This window comes from Lepidochelys olivacea (assembly GCF_965140295.1).
Source record: "Lepidochelys olivacea isolate rLepOli2 genome assembly, chromosome: 1".
Taxonomy (NCBI): domain Eukaryota; kingdom Metazoa; phylum Chordata; order Testudines; family Cheloniidae; genus Lepidochelys; species Lepidochelys olivacea.
Genome location: NC_140411.1, coordinates 249,620,578 through 249,640,338, shown reverse-complemented (window position 1 = coordinate 249,640,338; position 19,761 = coordinate 249,620,578). Strand labels below are relative to the sequence as shown.

The 19,761-nt window shown below is 39.1% G+C and overlaps 1 protein-coding gene across 1 annotated transcript in view; it reads right to left on the bottom strand.

Moving 5' to 3' along the window:
• The window catches only part of BRAF (B-Raf proto-oncogene, serine/threonine kinase), a 117,781-nt gene that overhangs the window by 75,074 nt on the left and 22,946 nt on the right, over positions 1-19,761 (bottom strand). Inside the window, exon 3 of the mRNA XM_084626527.1 lies at positions 8,272-8,535. Coding sequence (XP_084482653.1) covers positions 8,272-8,535 — 264 coding nt within the window. The remainder of the gene's footprint in view (positions 1-8,271; positions 8,536-19,761) is intronic.

The following is a 19,761-nucleotide window of genomic DNA, read 5'->3' as shown; positions in this document are numbered from 1 at the left end:
AAGGTCCCCGGAGCAGTGAGTGCGCTGCAGCTCTGCTTTTCCCTCTCCCTCTCCTTGGCAAGGGCCATCAGCTGATGGGCAACAGGGAAGGAGAGAAGCAGAGGCAGGAACCCCGCAAGCTGGGGGAAGAGGCGGGGGAAGAGGGAGCTCGCCTGTCCTGCAAGGAGAGAGCGGGGGGCGGAGAAGAGCAGGCCGGGCCGGATTTTTAATGGCACGCTGCTGTCTTTGGCATGTGTGCCATAGGTTGCCAACCCCAGATCTAAATCATTGATGAAGCTATTGAACAGAACCTGATCCAGAATTGATCCCTGCAGGACCCCATTCAATATGCCCTTCCAGCATGACCGTGAACCACTGATAATTACTCTCTGGAAATAGTTTTCAAACCAGTTATGCACCCACCTTATAGTAGAGTGACTGGATGTCCAATTTTATAGGGACAGTCCTGATATTTGGGGCTTTTTCTTATATAGGCGCCTATTACCCCCCACACTCTGTCCTGATTTTTCATATTTGCTATCTGGGCACTCTACCTTATAGTAGCTCCATCTAGATTGTATTTCCCTAGTTTGCTTATGAGAGTCATGTGACAGTATCAAAAGCCTTAATAAAGTCAAGATATATCACATCTACCACTTCCCCCTCATCCATAAGGTTTATAACACTGTCAAAGAAAGTTATAAGGAAGCTTATTTTCTAGGTGTTTGCAAACTGATTGGAAAAATAATGGAGCAAATAATTAAACAGATACTGAAGTTAAGCTGACTGGTCTGTAATTCCCCAGTCATTTGCCTTTTTTAGATTGGCACTATATTTTCCCTTTTCTGGTCTTCTGGAATCTCTCCCGTCTTCCATAACTTTTCGAAGATAACTGCTAATGGCTCAGATATCTCCTAGCTCAGCTCCTTGTGTATTCTAGGATGTATTTCATCAGGCCTTGGTCACTTGAAGGCATCTAACTTGTCTAAGTAATTCTTAACTTGTTCTTTCCCTATTTTAGCCTCTGATCCTACCTCATTTTCACTGGCATTCACTATGATAGATGTCCAAACGCTACTAACCTTTTGTTGAAAACTGAAACAAAGTCATTTAGCACTTCCGCCATTTCCACATTTTCTGCTATTGTTTTTCCCCCCTCATTGACTAACAGGCCTACCCTGTCCTTGGTTTTTCCTCTTGCTTCTAAATGTATTTGTAGAATGTTCTTTTGTTACCTTTCATGGCTCTAGCTAGTTTAATCTCATTTTGTGTCTTGACCTTTCTAATTTTGTGCCTACATACCTGTGTTATTTGTGAATAGGATGGAAGAGATAGGAGAAAACAACTGTTAATAACTTCAACTGCAACCTAACTTCTTCAAACGTCCATTCATCACTACCCAGCAACAAAGTTTAACTATAAAGTCTAAACAAGCCAGTCTTTTATTAGCAACAGGGTGGATTGCTTTAAATCAAGTGATTTAAATCACCAATTTTAATTATGAATTAAACCATTAGTTTTAATTGTGTTTTGCATTTTTACTTTAGTTATTTCCCTACCATTGGTGAATAACCTTTAAAACATGTTGACTTGCAACTAAGTATACCCTTTACATTAAATTTGGTGCTTTTTGTTAAACAGGAGGATACAATATATTTATATATATTTACTTAAGCCAATGTATAGTTTAAACTTATTTTTATTCAGACTCTTAATTTTTACATTTTTTATTGCTAGAAAATGGATGCATTTCTTATTTACATCATGATTAATTATTTTATTTCTGATTTGTGTCAAGTTCTATTTGCATGAAACATTTTAATTTTTATTAAATAAAACTACCTTACCTGTGCTGGACACATAGGGGAAAAAATTTATCAAAGTGTTTTTCATTTAAAACTGACGTATTAAAAACAAAGTACACCAGACCCTCGCTAGAACACGGGATTTGAGATCCATGCACAGTACTGTGTTAACGCGGGGACCGTGTTAAAATGAATTGCAATTAAAGTAATTAAATTGGGATCCATGGCCACGACCACGTTATATGCGAATTCACGCTATATAGACACACGTTCTAGCAATGGTCCAGTGTATTATCTGTAGTTAGTGAACTGAACTGATTGTTTCTGATCCCCATGTCCTTCAAGATTTTAGAACTAGATCTTCTCACACCTAGTTTTTATTCACAGATGGGAAGCAGAAAACAAGCTTTTCTTCTTTTTCAATTCCCAACTGGTTTCTTAACTTTGAAAGAACTAGCTGAACACTCTGAAACTAAAAATATTCTCTACACTTGCAGAAAAGGCTATTGCTATCAAAAGGTGGTTTAGGACTTCAACAAACTCTGGTTCCAAGTGCTTAGCCACGGTCTTCCAACAGCTCAGTGGTTTGATTTTCTTTAAAACTTGGCCACAAATATTGACTCCTTATTTCTGTATTTAATGTAAATGATTTTAATAGATTGTAAGTTTTGGCTTTCACATAGGTTATGTCACAACTGGGACATGGACAGTCAGACTCAGTGATCGGACCAGGAGTCAGGTACTGGGAAGTCAGAGTGGAAGATGGGCCAGAGGGCAAACAGAGTGTCAGGCAGGCTCAAGTTACCAGGAGACTGTGGTGGGGTACCAGATTACAGGCAGCAATCAAATAGCTAAGTTGAGGACAAACCACAGTTGGCAGCTGGAGTCTAGCGTTTATTGAAAGTGGAGTCTGGAGCAGAAATGGGCAGACAGTCTGCGTTGCTGCTCAGAGAGCTCCCCTTCATGGCTTCCTGGTTTATATACTGGTATTTGCCAATCAGGGGGTTGCAAAAAGGACTGCCGCTCCAGCCCTGCTGTACTTCCTGCTGAGCCCAGCTTCACAGGGTCCTCCCACAGAAGCCCAGCCTAAGCCTCCTGTGGCTGTGTAGAAGTCAGCAGCCTAGAACCCTCAAGCTCCCAGGTTCCAATCCTGTAGGTTCCAACAGGTTGCCACAAGTTTAATTTTAAATAGATTTTTTAAAAATTTAAATAAAAACATCCTTTTAAAAAAAGTCATTGTTTTTATGCACCTTAGTTAGCAAGACATCTGAGATGGATCAGAGAGGAAACTTTTCCTGTAGGTCCTATTTTAAATTAATTTGAACTCAAACGAACAGATATACTCTTAAAACCCCACAAAGTTCAGTCTTTACTCACAGACAATGTGTTGTAAGTTTGGAGAATATACACTGTATTCTTCATGCAAAACAAAGAGGCTGGAGCCCTGTGCTTTAAGGGCTAAAGAGCCTTAACAAAGGCATTACCATGCCTGTAGTAAGATTTTTGGGGGGAGCGGGTGGGAGGCAATAGCAACATAGGGGAAAGTGATAATAGGGACAGAGAAGGAACAACATTGAGAACAATGTAGGACATGATACTCGCTTTCCTATAAGGGATTACGGTGTAAAGAGTAAAGGCCGGTAGGGACCGATGGTATAAACAAAAAAATAGTAAGGAGGTCGATAACATTCCATGGACTATTTTGACAGATTTCACAGGTACTTATTGAACAGAACACAAGAAGTGCACTACTATTTTATTCCTTCAAACTGCAAGGGGAACTGCTGTAGAGAGGAAGTGGCATCAGACAGTCACAGTTTGTGTATGTGCCAAATAATTTTTTCAAGCTTTTGTTTCTGTCTAACATTGAAGAGAAAGACACTGGATTTCCCAATCCCCTTTTAAAAAAAGGTAGATAACTGCACAAAAACTAATACAGATGGAAAGCTGTGAAGACAAGCTGATTTCATTTACAATGTGCATTTGTTGGAGTGACAACAGTACTAATATACATTTAAGAACTAAATAATTCCCTAAATAGTTTTTCTATCATGTAATTATTTAAGGTCCACTTTCTTAATACACTTCTCTAGGAATAAATGCTTTACATCAACAGAAAGTTGTGAATCCCTGCTCTTCAAGTTATGTAAAGGACTTGGTTCTAGCTTTGGCACATTGCAAAAAACAGGTCCTTAAAACTGTCACTGGTCCAAATCTGAGGAGGTGAAGCTAAATTCTAAATCCTTGCTTTTACCAGATACACATTTGAGGGGTAGCATGATATTTTTGTGACAGCTTCTTTTTAATAAAATGACAGTCATTTGAAATTACTGAGAGGTTTGGAACATAAACTACTGTAAAATGTATAAGTAGAGAAGCGTATAGATGACAAGGCCACAGCTGAAAAAAAAGTGTTTATTCCAGGGGTGCATTAATAAAAGGGATTTATTCCATGACAGAACTTGCTTTAGCTCTAAGTTTTGTGTACTCAAACACAGCATTAAATTCCTAATAGCAGTGTATGGGGGAAAAGGAAGTACTGAAAAAGGATATGAGAAAGTCTAATGCAGTCCTAGGATGCATCAGGCAAGGTATTTCCAGTAGACAGGGAAGTGTTAGTACTGTTATACAAGGCACTGGTGAGACCTCATCTGGAATATTGTGTGCAATTCTGGTCTCCCATATTTAAGAAAGATGAATTCAAAGTGCAACAGGTGCAGAGAAGGGCTACAGGATGATCCAAGGAATGGAAAACGTACCTTATGAGAGGAAAAGGAGTACTTGTGGCACCTTAGAGACTAACCAATTTATTTGAGCATAAGCTTTCGTGAGCTACAGCTCACTTCATCGGATGCATACCGTGGAAACTGCAGCAGACTTTATATACACACAGAGAATACGAAACAATACCTCCTCCCACCCCACTGTCCTGCTGGTAATAGCTTATCTAAAGTGATCAAGTTGGGCCATTTCCAGCACAAATCCAGGTTCTCTCGCCCTCCACCCCCTCCCCCACAAATTCACTCTCCTGCTGGTGATAGCAGGAGACTCAAAGAGCTTGGCTTGCTTAGCCTAACCACAAGAAGGCTGAGGGGAGATAGTTATTTATAGAGAGCAATCCTAACTCCTCTCCCTCCGTGGTAAGTGCCAATGTGGACACAAGAACAAATGGATATAAGCTGGCTATCAACAAGTTTAGGCTTGAAATTAAGTGAAAATTTCCAACCATCAGGGGAGTGAAGTTCTTGAACAGCCTTCCAAGGGGAGTAGTGGGGGCAAAAAAACCTAACTGGCTTCAAGACTGAGCATGATAAGTTTATGGAGAGGATGGTATGATGAGACTGCCTGCAATGACATGTAGTTGATCTGCGACTGCTAGCAGCAAATATCTCCAACAGCCAGTGATGCGACACTAGATGGGGGAGAGCTCTCAGTTACTACAGAGAATTCTTTCTGAGGCATCTGGCTGATAGGTCTTGGCCACATGGCTCAGGGTCTAACTGATCACCATATTTGGGGTCAGGAAGGAATTTTCCCCCAGGTCAGAGTGGCAGAGATCCTAGTGAGGTTTGCCTTCCTCTGCAGCATGGGGCATGGTCACTTGCAGATTTAAAGCAGTGTAAATGATGGATTCTCCGTAACTTGAAGTCTATCCTGATTTGAGAACTTTAGGAACTCAGCCAGAGGTTAGGGGTCAATTACAGGAGTGGGTGTGTAAGGTTCTGTGGCCTGCAATGTGCAGGTCAGACTACATGATCAGGATTGTCCCTTCTGACCTTAAAGTCTATGAGACTGGATCAGGATTTTGGATAACAATATATAAAGTCTTTTGCTTTTAAGTCACTGGTTGTATTCTGGGTCATGTTTGCTGACGTGGCTAAAAGGCTTACTATCTAATAGGTGTTCGGTGATTTAAAAGATGAACTTTTGGTGTCTACTCTATTCCCAATGAACAAATATGTAAGTTACAAAAATCATATTCATAACTGACATCAATTGGCATCTTGTTGCTGTTTTCAGCTGATGCATGCAGGACTGAACAGGCATAAAGGCTGAACCACCTTCACCTTTCAAAAAGGACTGAGGTGGGTGAAGCTTATATTACAACTCTCTTTTGTATGTTCTGTAGATAAGAACTTAATTCACCAGAGTGATCAATCCAGCAGCTCTCATGAACAGTAATCTCATTTTTATTGAAATCTCAAAGTACAGAAATACATTTATAAGTGCAACTGCTAAGTTGCCTAGAAAGCACTGCTGAGCTGCATGGGTAACTGTAGGTTAAGAGGGTTGGGAATGAGGGCAAGAATGGACACAATGGACTAATAAAATGTGATCAGCTGTTTATAACAGTACACAAATCAGCTTAGTTCAATGAGGTCTTGGTAACAGATTTAGGACTCATCCCTCATGGATCAATATTTCCCATTTTCACTTTTGGCCAAAGAAAGCGTACTCATCCAGTAAGGATGGTTATACTATGGTACCATGAATAGTGGTCAACAGCACTATTTGGGCTCTTTTGCAAAGTTTTCAAATACCAAATGCACACTTCCAGAGGTCCTCAAACTCTTTCATAGTATGGACTAGATGTTGGATACATTTTCTCATGAACCACCTTCTAGCCATTACTCACCATCCTTAAGGCAACTACAGCAACTGGAGTAAAATATTTTTAAAAAATACTACCCACAGAATATCTTTTTTAGCTCTTTAAGCATTAAACAGTCAATTAAAAAAAGTTAAAAGTAGTTTCAGGTACAAAAGTAGTTTAAGTCCCCATGCCATTTTTTATGGCTTCACAATTATGTTTTCCTATTTTTAAAGTGTTCCTCGACCGGTGATGCGCAAAAGTCCCACAAAAGCAGGAAAACTGACTACACACAAAACACTGTCAAAAGCACAACAGTTCAAAAAGTACAGAAAATATTTCTCTAATCTTGCAGTGTTTCCCAAATAGTAGGCCCCTGACCTACCACAGGTATCCACCCCCCACACTGGCTCTCACTTCCCCTGGGTAGCAGGCAGCAGTCTGAGGACTGGGATCTGGACAGCAGCAGCGCAGAAGCAGCGGCCTGAGACAGTGAGCAGTCAGCCAGCAGTCTGGAAGAGATGGTGGCCACGGTCGGTCATGGGGAGAGAGAGTGGCCAGCTAGGGCTGTAGGAGCGGGGCAGAACTGGGAAAGTGAGGGCAAGGAGGTTGGAGGGAGCCAACTGGGGTAATGGTGGGTCCCCAAAAAAGACAAAATGCATTTGGGTGTGTCACCTTTGTAAAAAAGGTTTGAGAACCGCTGATTTAGGTGATATTTTAAACTATTAGAGACACAAGCTGGGTGACATAATATTTTTTATTGGACCAACTTCTGTTGGTGAAAGACAAGCTTTTGAGCTACACAGAACTTGGAAGCTTGTCTCTTTCACCAACAGAAGTTGGTCCAGCAAAAGATATTGCCTCACCCAGCTTGTCTCTCTAATATCCTGGGACTGACAGAGCTACAACACTGCATACAACTTCTAACTATTTTAAGTTTAAATTTTAAAAAGTCAAACTTCTACCTGAAATTTAAGTTGACAATTGCCACTTAATGAATGTGTACATTTGTTCTATATTTATTTATACATTTGTTCTATATTTTGTTCCTCTGTACCCCAAACACATGCTTCCCTGATGTCTGGCCCACCTCTTCCTTGCAGATACAACCTAGATACTGGTTTTCCACTCCCCATGACATTTCTCTACCATGAGCGATACTAGTTACATTACCAGGTCCAAGCACCTACAGTCTCAGGATAGCCAGTTCCTCACCTACTACTTCTATGTAGCAATAGCCCCAAGTGGATGCAAAAAAGGCTGGCTCCACTATCTTGTTTCCTTCCTGCTTTCACTGGTGCCAAGGCTGCTCTTGGTAATGAAGAGCCTGAAACGCCTTGTAGAAGTAACTGGAGGCAAAGGAGAACCAGCACTATGACCTCCATCTGTTTGTAAACCACCACTAGTTCGGAGACCACAGTTTGGAAACCAATGTGTTACCTGCAATACACATTACATGGAAACACAACACTAATCTCCCACACCCAGAATATATTTTATATATATATATATATATATATATATATAGTGAAACAATACTCCTCAAAATTAAGTCTGGGAAATAGCTATGCTGACTATATTTGTTTCATTGACCTAAATTTAATTTTTGAAAAGTATTCTAAGCATCCATTTTTGTATCCCACTTGAAGAAGTTTTGCCTCTTTTGTTGCACGTAAGAGAATCAATCTCCTCAGTGTTAACACTACAAAGCAGCATGTGCAGCAAAGTTGAAATAACCAACAGACTTTGGCAGAATACAAGAATTACATCACACTTTTTGCTTGCATATGTCTACAGATACATTTTTTGGCTTTCAGGTTTGATTCAAACATGGAAAGAGGGGGACAGATGCACAAAAAAATTAAGGTTATGAGCACGTATGCAGGGCTGACTCACCACTGTCCTCTGTTTGTTGGGTAGGAAGACTCTAACAATAGGTTTTTGTGGAGACTTGGGGTTATTCCGTGACATATCTGTGGGGTTCTGATAAACCGAAAGAGATGAATGTGCTACAGAGAGGCTAGAGGAGGAAGATGATGTAACTGTGTCTGTTGAAGCAGAGCTGGAGACAGAGAAATCAGTTCCATTCCCCATGGATTCCAATAACTGCTGTTCTCTTTGTTGTAGAGCATCTAACTTGCTGGTGTACTCTTCATAGGCCTGTAGAGGAAAAAAAAAGTTATTTAAAATCAGTTTGGCATCTCGGATGCATAAGCTGCATTGAGTGTGAATTTGTAGCCATAACACCTTAGGCTGTAATTACAGAAGATTCAAGTTACACAAAATTAGGCCTGATCAGTTCTATTGATATTGCTATTTTTTTGTTAAGCCAAGTGGATACTGAACCAATAGCTCATCTTTTGATGGAACAGAAAAGCCATCATGACTATCAACTCTAAAGTAAATGCTCCAAAGATACTGTTGTACCTAAAAGAGGTAACTTAAATAATGAGCTTTAACAAAGTTTGCTGGTTACTTCACTGATCTATGCTAAAACTGATTACTCCCTTGGAACCAAAACCAAACATATGCAGTGTAAGAATGAAGGGGGAAACAAAAGTTTGCATCTCTAGTATACACATTTTAGTATATCATGGAGAAATTATAACTTGAAAAGTTGCTAATAACTACAGAATAAAAGTGTGGAGCCCAGTCCCAAAGACGAGTTGTGCACTAAACTAAACATGGTTCTCTCTTTTTGAAGTGTCAAGCAATTTAAAAAAAGTTCTTATTTTCACTACATTGTTATGCTCCTTCAGGGGTTCATGAATAGCATTTCTTTCTTTCTCCTGTTTTGATCTCACATTTTTCACCATTGCTGGCTGACAAACTACCCGTTTACTCCTCATCATCCCTCCCCACTTACATTATCAAGGATGCCAGTACAGCTCTTAAAACACAGTTTAGTTAGAAAGTGCACTCAAGTTGGAGGGCTTTTCAGCAGGACAAAATTGCTGGGTTGGAAAACATTTTAAAAAAGACAGTATTTGGTAACTGTGTGATGAGTTAAATATTTTGAATTCAGTGCATTTCCACCAGATAATTAAAGCTGGCTCAAAATTTTAATCCAAAATTATTTGACAGTGTCCCTTAGTTGAAAAACAGAACACTATCCTTTGAATAGAACAGTTTTTAAGTCTGGCTATAAAAATTTTTTTAATGCACAGACACAAGACAGGAAAAATCCCTCATTGTGCTGGGGATTTTCCAGCCAGCTGAAGACAAGAAACCCTCAGAACAAATATGACGACACCTGCAATCAGACTCATTTCCAACCAAAAAATATATTATAATAGCCTAGCTGTATTTTCATCTAGACTAGATGTTGAACTCTGCAGCCACCTCATCAGAAGCGTTTCTGTTAGTTGTATTAGTTAATACTAACATTAAACTTTCAGATTAGTTGCAATGATTCTTTGAGTTTGGAGGTTTAAAAAGGTATACACAAGTGCTCTGCATTTTACAGACAAACTAAGATAGATCTCTGCCCCCAAGAGCTGAAGAGGATAGATGTTTTTTCCCCTTTATCCTCCACACAAGAAATCAAGACTGATATCAAGGTGCATACTGCCTGCTTTGCTATTAGAGGGGCTTTCTTGTTATAGAAACAAAAAAAGGTCCCACTTAAATCCATTTGTCTCTCTCATGCTTTTCATATGCAATGTTTTCTAGCTATAAACTTCCTCCAATTGATTTTATAGTAAGCTAAATGTACTGAACTTATCTTATTTTTTTATTATTAGTAATGTTTTACAACTGAACTAACAGAACATCTTAAAGATTTGAGTCCAATGCCTATGTGTGGAGAAGCCATTAGTATTCACTGGAGAGAAAAACGAACACTTTCAAAGAGTTTATCATAAGCACTCTATTTCGTCATTTTTGTATTTTTCCTTCACAGCTGCATTTGCAGGTTCAGCTAACCACTCTGCCTTTATTGAGCAAACAGTCTCTCTCTTCCTCATTATCAGCCTTTACCAACTGTTCAGAATGGAGATGTGCTCTGAATTTGTGCCATCATTTCTATGCCAATAGGCCGACAAAGAATTATGACTTCACTGTGGAATTAAGAAAAATTGTGAGATAAACGATCAAAGAGAACCCAGAAAAACTGAAAAAGAAATTATATAACCTTTGTACACCAGAAATGGGTCTAGCGCCTCACAGACACCAAATTCTGCTCTAAATTATACTCCATTGTCAAACACCATTATTCCAGATTTACTCAGGTGTAATTGAGGGCAGAATTTGGCTCTATCTATAGAAGATCAGCTTTTAATACAAGTTTCTCTCCTACTTCCAGTAAAGTGGAATGTTTTTCCATATACGTATAATTCCAGTAAGAGTTATACGCAGAGAATTATCTTAAGATAAACAAATGTTAAAAGTCACAAGCTTCTACTACAGTTTTGCCAATATACTTTTCCAAATCTATTCTTACTTCCTTTTTTCATAAACATTAGCTCAAATAATGTTTTGAAACACACACAGTACCACACTGCTGCAAGATATTTGTGGGTTTAACTTAGTTCCTGGACAAAATTACACATACTTTTCAAAATACGCAGACTGTTTATTTTGGCAACTTAAGATATTACTTTTGCAAACCCAAGTTATACTTCATAGATAAGTCACTTGAATGTAAGTGACAGACACTGGTAAACTAACTTTGGGCTCCTTCCCACCAAAGTCAATGGAAAAAAAAACCTCATTAACTTTAATGGGTAAAGGAACAGGGCCTGTTAGACTTTAAACAGTTAGTCACAGAGTAATAGAAGAAACAGCAAAAACATGTCGCACAACTAGATATCCATGACTGGATTTTAGCAGTTTGTTTAAAAGTCAATCCCTTTTATAAGCAAGAAGCAATAACAGAACGGAGAGCTGGTCAGGACATTTTCGATTTAATTTCATTTTGGCTTTGACAAAATGTTTGAGACACACATAGGTTTTGACTGACTGCTATAGTACATGTAACAGTCAGCTGCACAATTACACCATACTGGAAAAAAACACAAATAATCTTCCTACTATACTTCATTTGGGTAAAGATATACAACTATTACACAGAAAGGTTGACTGACCTATGTTAAATGTCAGTTAGAAGAAGAGGATTCACTTCTATTGAAAGTTGACACAACTTTCACAAATAGAAACTTTGCCTGTCTATACTACAGAGTTACACTGGTGCAGCTACACCAATGGCCCTAAAAAAACCAAATCTAAACAGTCTAGACAAAGCCTTAATAGTCTAAATTAATTTCTGCTCCTTCTTTTGCTTATAATGATCGATTTAGTTGATAAAAAACTAAATGCTTTAAATAAATGGAGTCTTAGATCATATCTCCACTGTATTGTAAGGAAGGCCAAGTTAGCTGAATATTCTGTCAACATAATGAACAGTTAAAATTGTAATAGGGTTTTATAAAATATCAAAAAAATTAGGTTGAAATCTGTTAAGTGTTTGCTTTTCCAGTGGAAGCAAGTAGTATTCAGCTACAAGACAAGTTTTATAGTTGCTTTTAGCTCCATATACAGCCAAGAAAATAAACACAGAACAGTGGAATGTGCACGATTGAGGACATGTAGTACTTGAAGATTAAAAACTGCAGTTTTTAAAGCCTCTGTGCTTATCCAGCAACTAAAGGTGGTGAAGCGTGTTCTGATCACCCCCTTTTCACAAGGAACCTGGCACCTGTGTTCTGCACCAGCTGGAGTTTGTGAAAAACCTTATTACGAAAGCCAATCTACAGGGAATTTCACTAATCTAATCTTGTAACAACAGAAATGTGGATAACCATTTCAGAGTCTGACGGGTTACAGAAATGGATGCAAGCTGTCTATTCTCTGACTGGTAAAAACTAGCAACAGAACTTAAATATCTCAGAAAAGAAGAATCTGAAAGACACTCAACTTTTTACTGAAGCACAACGTAGAAACCCTCCCCAAGCATGACCACCTTGGATCTTCTCTGACAGCAGAATTTTCAGTACAGCATGACATTACTGGTATCCAAATTCACAGCTATGTGAGTAATTGCATAACCGCCATTGGCTTAAGTTTCCTCCATCTGTAAGAGAGGTAATACTTCCCCCGAACCCTTCTGGGGTATTGGAAATACATTTGTGCTTATAAAGTGCTTTAAGCTGCTAGATGGAAGGTGCTATGTAAGTGCAAAATATTTCTAAAACTACATTTTTTCTACTCCAATGTTCTACCATATTTTCACTACCATTTACTAGTATATCATGAAGGTCACAGAACAGAAATTCAAGCTAGCAGGAACATGCAGAAGAAGCAGCCCCAGCAGGTACTGCAGGAGGGACTGTTGAACACTAAAGATATCACTGAAAACTGGACACTGTCCTCTCTGCTAACTGGCTATTTATTCCAGCCCTCTCCCTCACTAAACTTAGATAGATTCATAGATACTAAAGTCAGAAGGGACCATCACCTAGTCTGACCTCCTGCACAACGCAGGTCACAGAATCTCATCCACTCACTCCTGTGAAAAACCTCTCACCTATGTCTGAGCTATTGAAGTCCTCAAATCGTGGTTTAACGATTTCAAGAAGTAGAGAATCCTCCAGCAAGTGACCCATGCCCCATGCTACGGAGGAAGGTGAAAAACCTCCAGGGCCTCTTCCAATCTGCCTTGGAGGAAAATTCCTTCCCGACCCCAAATATGGCGATCAGCTGAACCCTGAGCATATGGGCAAGATTCACCAGCCAGATATTACAGAAAATTCTTTCCTGGGTAACTCAGATCCCACCCCATCTAACACCCCATCACAGGCCATTGGGCCTATTTACCATGAATATTTAATTACCAAAACCATGTTATCCCATCATACCATCTCCTCCTTAAACTTATCGAGTTTAATCTTAAAGTCAGATGGATCTTTTGCCCCCACTGCTTCCCTTGGAAGGCTATTCCAAAACTTCACTCCTCTGATGGCTAGAAACTTTCGTCTAATTTCAAGTCTAAACTTCCTGGTGGCCAGTTTATATCCATTTGTTCTTGTGTCCTCATTGGTACTGAGCTTAAATAATTCCTCTCCCTCTCCAGTATTTATTTCTCTGATATATTTATAGAGAGCAATCATATCTCCCCTCAACCTTCTTTTAGCTAGGTTAAACAAGCCAAGCTCCTTGAGTCTTCTTTCATAAGACAAGTTTTCCATTCCTCGGATCATCCTAGTAGCCCTTCTCTGTACCTGTTCCAGTTTGAATTCATCCTTCTTAAACATGGAGACCAGAACTGCACACAGTATTCCAGGTGAGGTCTCACCAGTGCCTTGTATAACGGTACTAAAACCTCCTTATCCCTACTGGAAATACCTCTCCTGATGCATCCCAAGACGGCATTAGCTTTTTTCACAGCCATATCACACTGGCGGCTCATAGTCATCCTATGATCAACCAATACTCCAAGGTCCTTCTCCTCCTCCGTTACTTCTAATTGATGTCTCCCCAGCTTATGACTAAAATTCTTGTTATTAATCCCTAAATGCATAACCTTACACTTCTCACTATTAAATTTCATCCTATTACTATTACTCCAGTTTACAAGGTCATCCAGATCCTCCTGTACGATATCCCAGTCCTTCTCTAAATTGGCAATACCTCCCAGCTTTGTATCATCCGCAAACTTTATTAGCACACTCCCATTTTTTGTGCCGAGGTCAGTAATAAAAAGATTAAATAAGATTGGTCCCAACACTGACCCTCGAGGAACTCCACTGGTAACCTCCCTCTAGCCTGAGAGTTCACCTTTCAGTGTCTCCCCTTTAACCAGTTCCTTAGCCACCTTTCAATTCTCATATTAATCCCCATCTTCTCCAATTTAACTAATAATTTCAGAAGTGGAACTGGATAATAGCCCACTTTAATTGAACTGTCTCAACCCCCCACTTGGTAAGACAATTCCCATCTTTTCATGTACTGTTATATATATCCACCCCATTCATCTGATGAATTGGGCTTTAGCCCATGAAAGCTTATGCCCAAATAAATTTGTTAGTCTCTAAGGTGCCACTAGTACTCCTCATTTTTGTTTCTGCTGATACAGACTAACACAGCTACCACTCTGAAACCTAAATCAAATGCCTTACTGAAATCCAAGTAGATTAGATCTACTGCATTTCCTTTGTCTACAAAATCAGTTATCTTCTCAATGAAGGAGATCAGGTTGGTCTGGCACAATCTACCTTTTGTAAAATCATGTTGTATTTTATGCCAATTACCGTTTACCTCTATGTCCTTAACTACATTCTCTTTCCAAATTTGTTCCAAGACCTTGCATACAATTAAGGTCAAACAGGCCTGTAATTTCCTGGATCAGTTTTTCTCCCCTTTCTTAAAAACAGGTACTATATAAGCAATTCTCCAGTCATGGGGTATGACCTCCAAGTTTACAAATTCATTAAAAATGCTTGCTATTGAGCTGGCAATTTCATGTGCCAATTCCTTTAATTTCTTGGATGGTGATTATCCGGGGAGATTTAGTCCCTGTCAGGGTTCCCTCCCCACTCTGAACTCTAGAGTGCAGATGTGGGGACCCACATGAAAGACCCCCTAAGCTTATTTCTACCAGCTTAGATTAAAACTTCTCCAAGGCACAAATTCTTTGCCCTTGGAGGGTACACCGCCACCACCAAGTGATTTAACAAAGAATCAGGGAAAGGACCACTTGGAGTTCCTATTCCCCCAAAATTTCCCCCCAAGCCTTTACACCCCCTTTCCTGGGGAGGCTTGAGAATAATATCCTAACCAATTGGTTACAAAGTGATCACAGACCCAAGCCCCTGGGTCTTAGGACAATAGAGAAATCAGTCAGGTTCTTAAAAAAAGGATTTTATTAAAAACAAAAAAGTAAAAATCATCTCTGTAAAAATCAGGATGGAAAATAACTTTACAGGGTAACAAAAGATTCAGAAACACAGCAGAACTTCCGCTAGGCTTAGTTTCAAAGTTACAAAAACAGGAATAAACCTCCCTCCAGCAGAGGAAAAATTCACAAGCAGAATAAAAGATAATCTAGCTTTTACTTACAATTTTTGTAATATGAGAGACTTTTAGGATGGTTTATAGGAGAAAGTTTTCTGACCTGATGCTTCTCTGCTTCCCAAGAAAGCACACAAAAACAGAGCCTCTCCCCTCCCCGATTTGAAATTATCTTCTTTCCCCATTGGTCCTTTTGGTCAGGTGCCAACCAGGTTATTTAAGCTTCTTAAGCCCTTACAGGTAAGGAGGAATTCTAGGCTACCCTTAGCTGTATGGTTATGACAGTCCCACTAAGCTGTTTGAGTCTGACTTCCATCTCGGATGTGGTCATTTCTACTTGCATATCCTCGTTCACATTAACCACTCAGCCACTGCCCCTAAACTCTTCATTTAAAGAGCTAATCCTTTACTTTGAAGTTTCCACATATTAACTGCATGAGAGAGAATGCTATGGTTATCTGAGACACTACACCAAATTCATTTATATAAACAAAAGATATAATGGAAGTGAGAATACTAATGAAGCTGCAACAGCTTTAAATGCATGTACTATACCTTTTAAACAGGCTAATTAGAGAGCATATCCAAAATGTTACACACAGTTGGTGTGTTTATATATGGTGTGTATACATTCACATACCATAATATAGCTGCCTATCCCTTCCCCTCCCACAATCAATACAAGTGAAAAAGTAAAACCTCTTAAAAACTTAAACATAGTTACCTATTGACACAATAAATTTACTAGTGAGAGAGTCCACGAGAATCAATATAGCCACGAAAAAGCAAACTGCAGTATATTCTGCAGAAGTGTCAGCAAAATTCTGCTTCCAGAATCATTGCTGCTGGTAATCATTTGAGAAGTTTTATAAAAGAACATCTTGATTTGTGGTGGTCTTAATTCACCTTACAAATGAAGTGAGCGTTTTCTAACTTTACACAGAAGTGAATGCCAACAAATAAAAGAAATCTAATGTACATTTTTTTAGAGTCACTTTCCTAGGCCATAACCAGACTTTACTCATTCTATTAGTACTCTTCTAAGGAACAAGAAATGTCAAGAAGGGAAAAGGTTTCAAAAAAAAATATCAAGTGGAAAAAGGTGGGTTTTGCCTAGCAGGAGTAGTGACTTTTGGTGAGAAACTAAGTCTTATCTCAAGTAGGTAGAGACCAGATCAGAGCCCTGAAGTGTGTGAACGTTCAGAGTTTATGTCATGGTTTCCAGATCTGGGATCTTCAAGCTGGGCTTCTAAACAAATATGGCCTGATTTTAGAAGCACTGAGAACCCCCCAATGCCACCAAACTATGTGGGAGCTGCAGGGGTCAAGCACTATTGATAGCCAGGATATTTTTATTTAACTAAATATGGATTTAGGAGCCTAACTTTAGGCACTCAGATTTTGTCCCAACCCATTTTACCAGTTGAGTATGTGTCAGGGGCATAGGTTTAAGTTAGGTGCAGATTTATACAAGTGTTGTATTTATTCCTACACTCACCCAAAGGGGAGAATACCACACAATAACTCAGTATCACTGTGCCCCTGCTCCTGCATAGTAGCACTTTCCTGGTAGTCCAAGAAGCAATATGAAACGATCTGGGATCTAGCAATTCCAGTTCTTTTCAACCTTACTCTCTGTATCTACAATTTACATGCTGTATCTACAGCAGAGAAAGTTATCTTGTTAAGTAAATCTATGGGTTGCTGAAGACATTGAATTATGTAGAAAACTGAAATTTCATCCTAGCCCTATTTAAGTCAATGGCAAAATTCCCTAATACAGAAAAGCAAAAGTTTAGAGACCCAGAAAAGGAGATGAGAAATTATGCTAGCTGAAAACACAACCCCATCTCCATCCTTGTAATTCTTGACTGTCTCTCAACAGAAGGAATTGGGAAGGAAGAAGATTCCCACAAACAAAAATAAAAGCCATAAAACCATTTACTCCTCTTCCTATATTTTGATTAGCTCTCTCTTTTTCATACTGTGTGTACATTTGCAAACTAGGTTTTCTGTAGCAATTAATGCAGGGTGTTAGTGTAATAGTTTGAAAGAGCAGGCATAGATGTGACCCCTGAAAAACCCTTAGCAACACCCTCCAATCCAGTGGTTCTCACACTTTTGTACTGGTGACCCCTTTCACATAGCAAGCCTCTGAACGCGACCCCCTCTTATAAATTAAACACACTTTTTTATATATTTAATACCATTATAAATGCTGGAGGCAAAGCGAGGCTTGGGGTGGAGGCTGACAGCTTGCAAATCCCCCCCTCTCCCCGTGTAATAACCTCGTGACCCTGAGGGGTCCCGACCCCCAGTTTAAGAACCCCTGCTCCAACCTAATCTGTACCCATTTACAGAATTACTCTACTCTGGCATGTTACTACTGCTATATCACTTCTTTAAACTTCCAAAAGCCTTTCTCTGCCATCGTTGCATACTATCACTTATACAGTACTGTAAATGTGGGTTCATAGAAACATTAAGTGGATAAACAGAATAGGTCGGCTACGTCACTATTGTTGGCTCTCATTATCACTTGCTTAAATTAATTGGATTTTTAAGCATGGCCTCTCCTTTATAAATCCAAGCTGACTGCTTTTGACCTCTCTGTACCTGTATACATGTTGAGTTTCTCCATAATCAAAAACTAAAATATGTTTCTAATACCAAATTTGAACTTATAGATCTGTAGTTTAATCTATTTCCTCCCTGAAGTCTCCTTTTGCATCAATGTCACATTACCTCTTCAGTTGCTGTAGAGTATCAGTCTTGTTGCTAGTGTCAAAAGTGACCCTAGTTCTTATTTTGAGGATTCTAAAAAATAAAAATTTAAGTCCTAAAAGTGCATATATGCAATTTTCCTTTAGGGTGCTTGCAATATGATCAGCCACCTTTTAAGAAAAGGGACTTTTCTCATAGCTAATCATACACTGCACATTTGGGGAAACAGCACTTCAGCAATTGTCCTTCCACCACTTTAAGAACAGATAACTAATTCCAGAGGGCAGTTTTTTAGTGGCTGAGATACAGAATGCTATCAAAGTGTGCTATAGAATCTCGAAATGCGCTTGCAGCTTCTCCAAAGCAAAACTATACAATGTTTATTCATCTTTTCTTTCTGTATTAACCAATCCAAAAGTAAATTGAAAACCTGACACTACCATCCAAATTAAAACACATAGTAAGACCACCAAAAAAGTGTCACCATGGCTAAATAAGGTAAAAGAAGCAGTAAGAGACACAAAAGCAACCTTTAAAAAGTAGAAGTTAAATCCTGTTGAGGAAAATAGAAAGGAGCATAAACTCTGGCAATTGAAGTATAAAAATATAATTAGGAAGGCCTAAAAAGAATTTGAAGAACATCTAGCCAAAGACTCAAAAAGTAACAGCAAACAAAATTTAAGTACATCAGAAGCAAGAAGCCTGCTAAACCAGTGGGGCCACTGGACAATCAAGATGCTAAAGGAGCACTCAAGGAAGATAAGGCCATTCCAGAGAAACTAAATGAATTCTTTGCATCGGTCTTCATGGCTGAAAATTTGCAGGAGATTCACAAACCTAAGCCATTCTTTTTAGGTCACTAATCTTAAGAACTGGCCCAGACTGAGGTGTCATTAGAAGAGGTATTGGAATAAATTGATAAAATAAAAAAAGTAATAAGCCACCACGATCAGATGGTATTCACCCAAGAGTTTTAAAGGAACTCAAATATGAAATTGCAGAACTACTAACTGTGGTATGTAACCTATCATTTAAATTAGCTCCTGCACCAAATGACTCAAGGATAACTAACTTGACACCAATTTTTAAAAAGGGCTCCAGAGGCGATCCCAGCAATTACAGGCTGATGAGCCTAACTTCAGTACCAGGCAAACTAGTTGAAACTATAATTAAAGGACAGAACTATCAGACACATAGATGAACACGATTTATTGGGGAAGAGCCAACATGTTTTTTGTTAAGGGAAATCTACTAGAATTCTTGGAGGCGGTCAACAAGCATGTGGACAAGGGTGATCCAGTGGATATAGTGTACTTAGATTTTCAGAAAGCCTTTGACAAGATCCCTCACTAAAGGCTCTTAAGCAAAGTAAGCTGACATGGGATAAGAGGGAAGGTCCTCTCCTGGATTGGTAACTGATTAAAAGATCGAACTAAATGGTCAGTTTTCAGAATGCAGAGAAGTAAACAGTGATGTCCTCCCGGGGTCTGTACTGGGACCAGTCCTATTCATAAATAATCTGGAAAAGGGGGTAAACAGTGAGGTGGCAAAATTTTCAAATGATACAAAACTACCCAAGATAGCAGTCTGCTTTGATTCATAGATATTTAGGTCAGAAGGGACCATTACGATCATCTAGTCTGATCTCCTGCACAA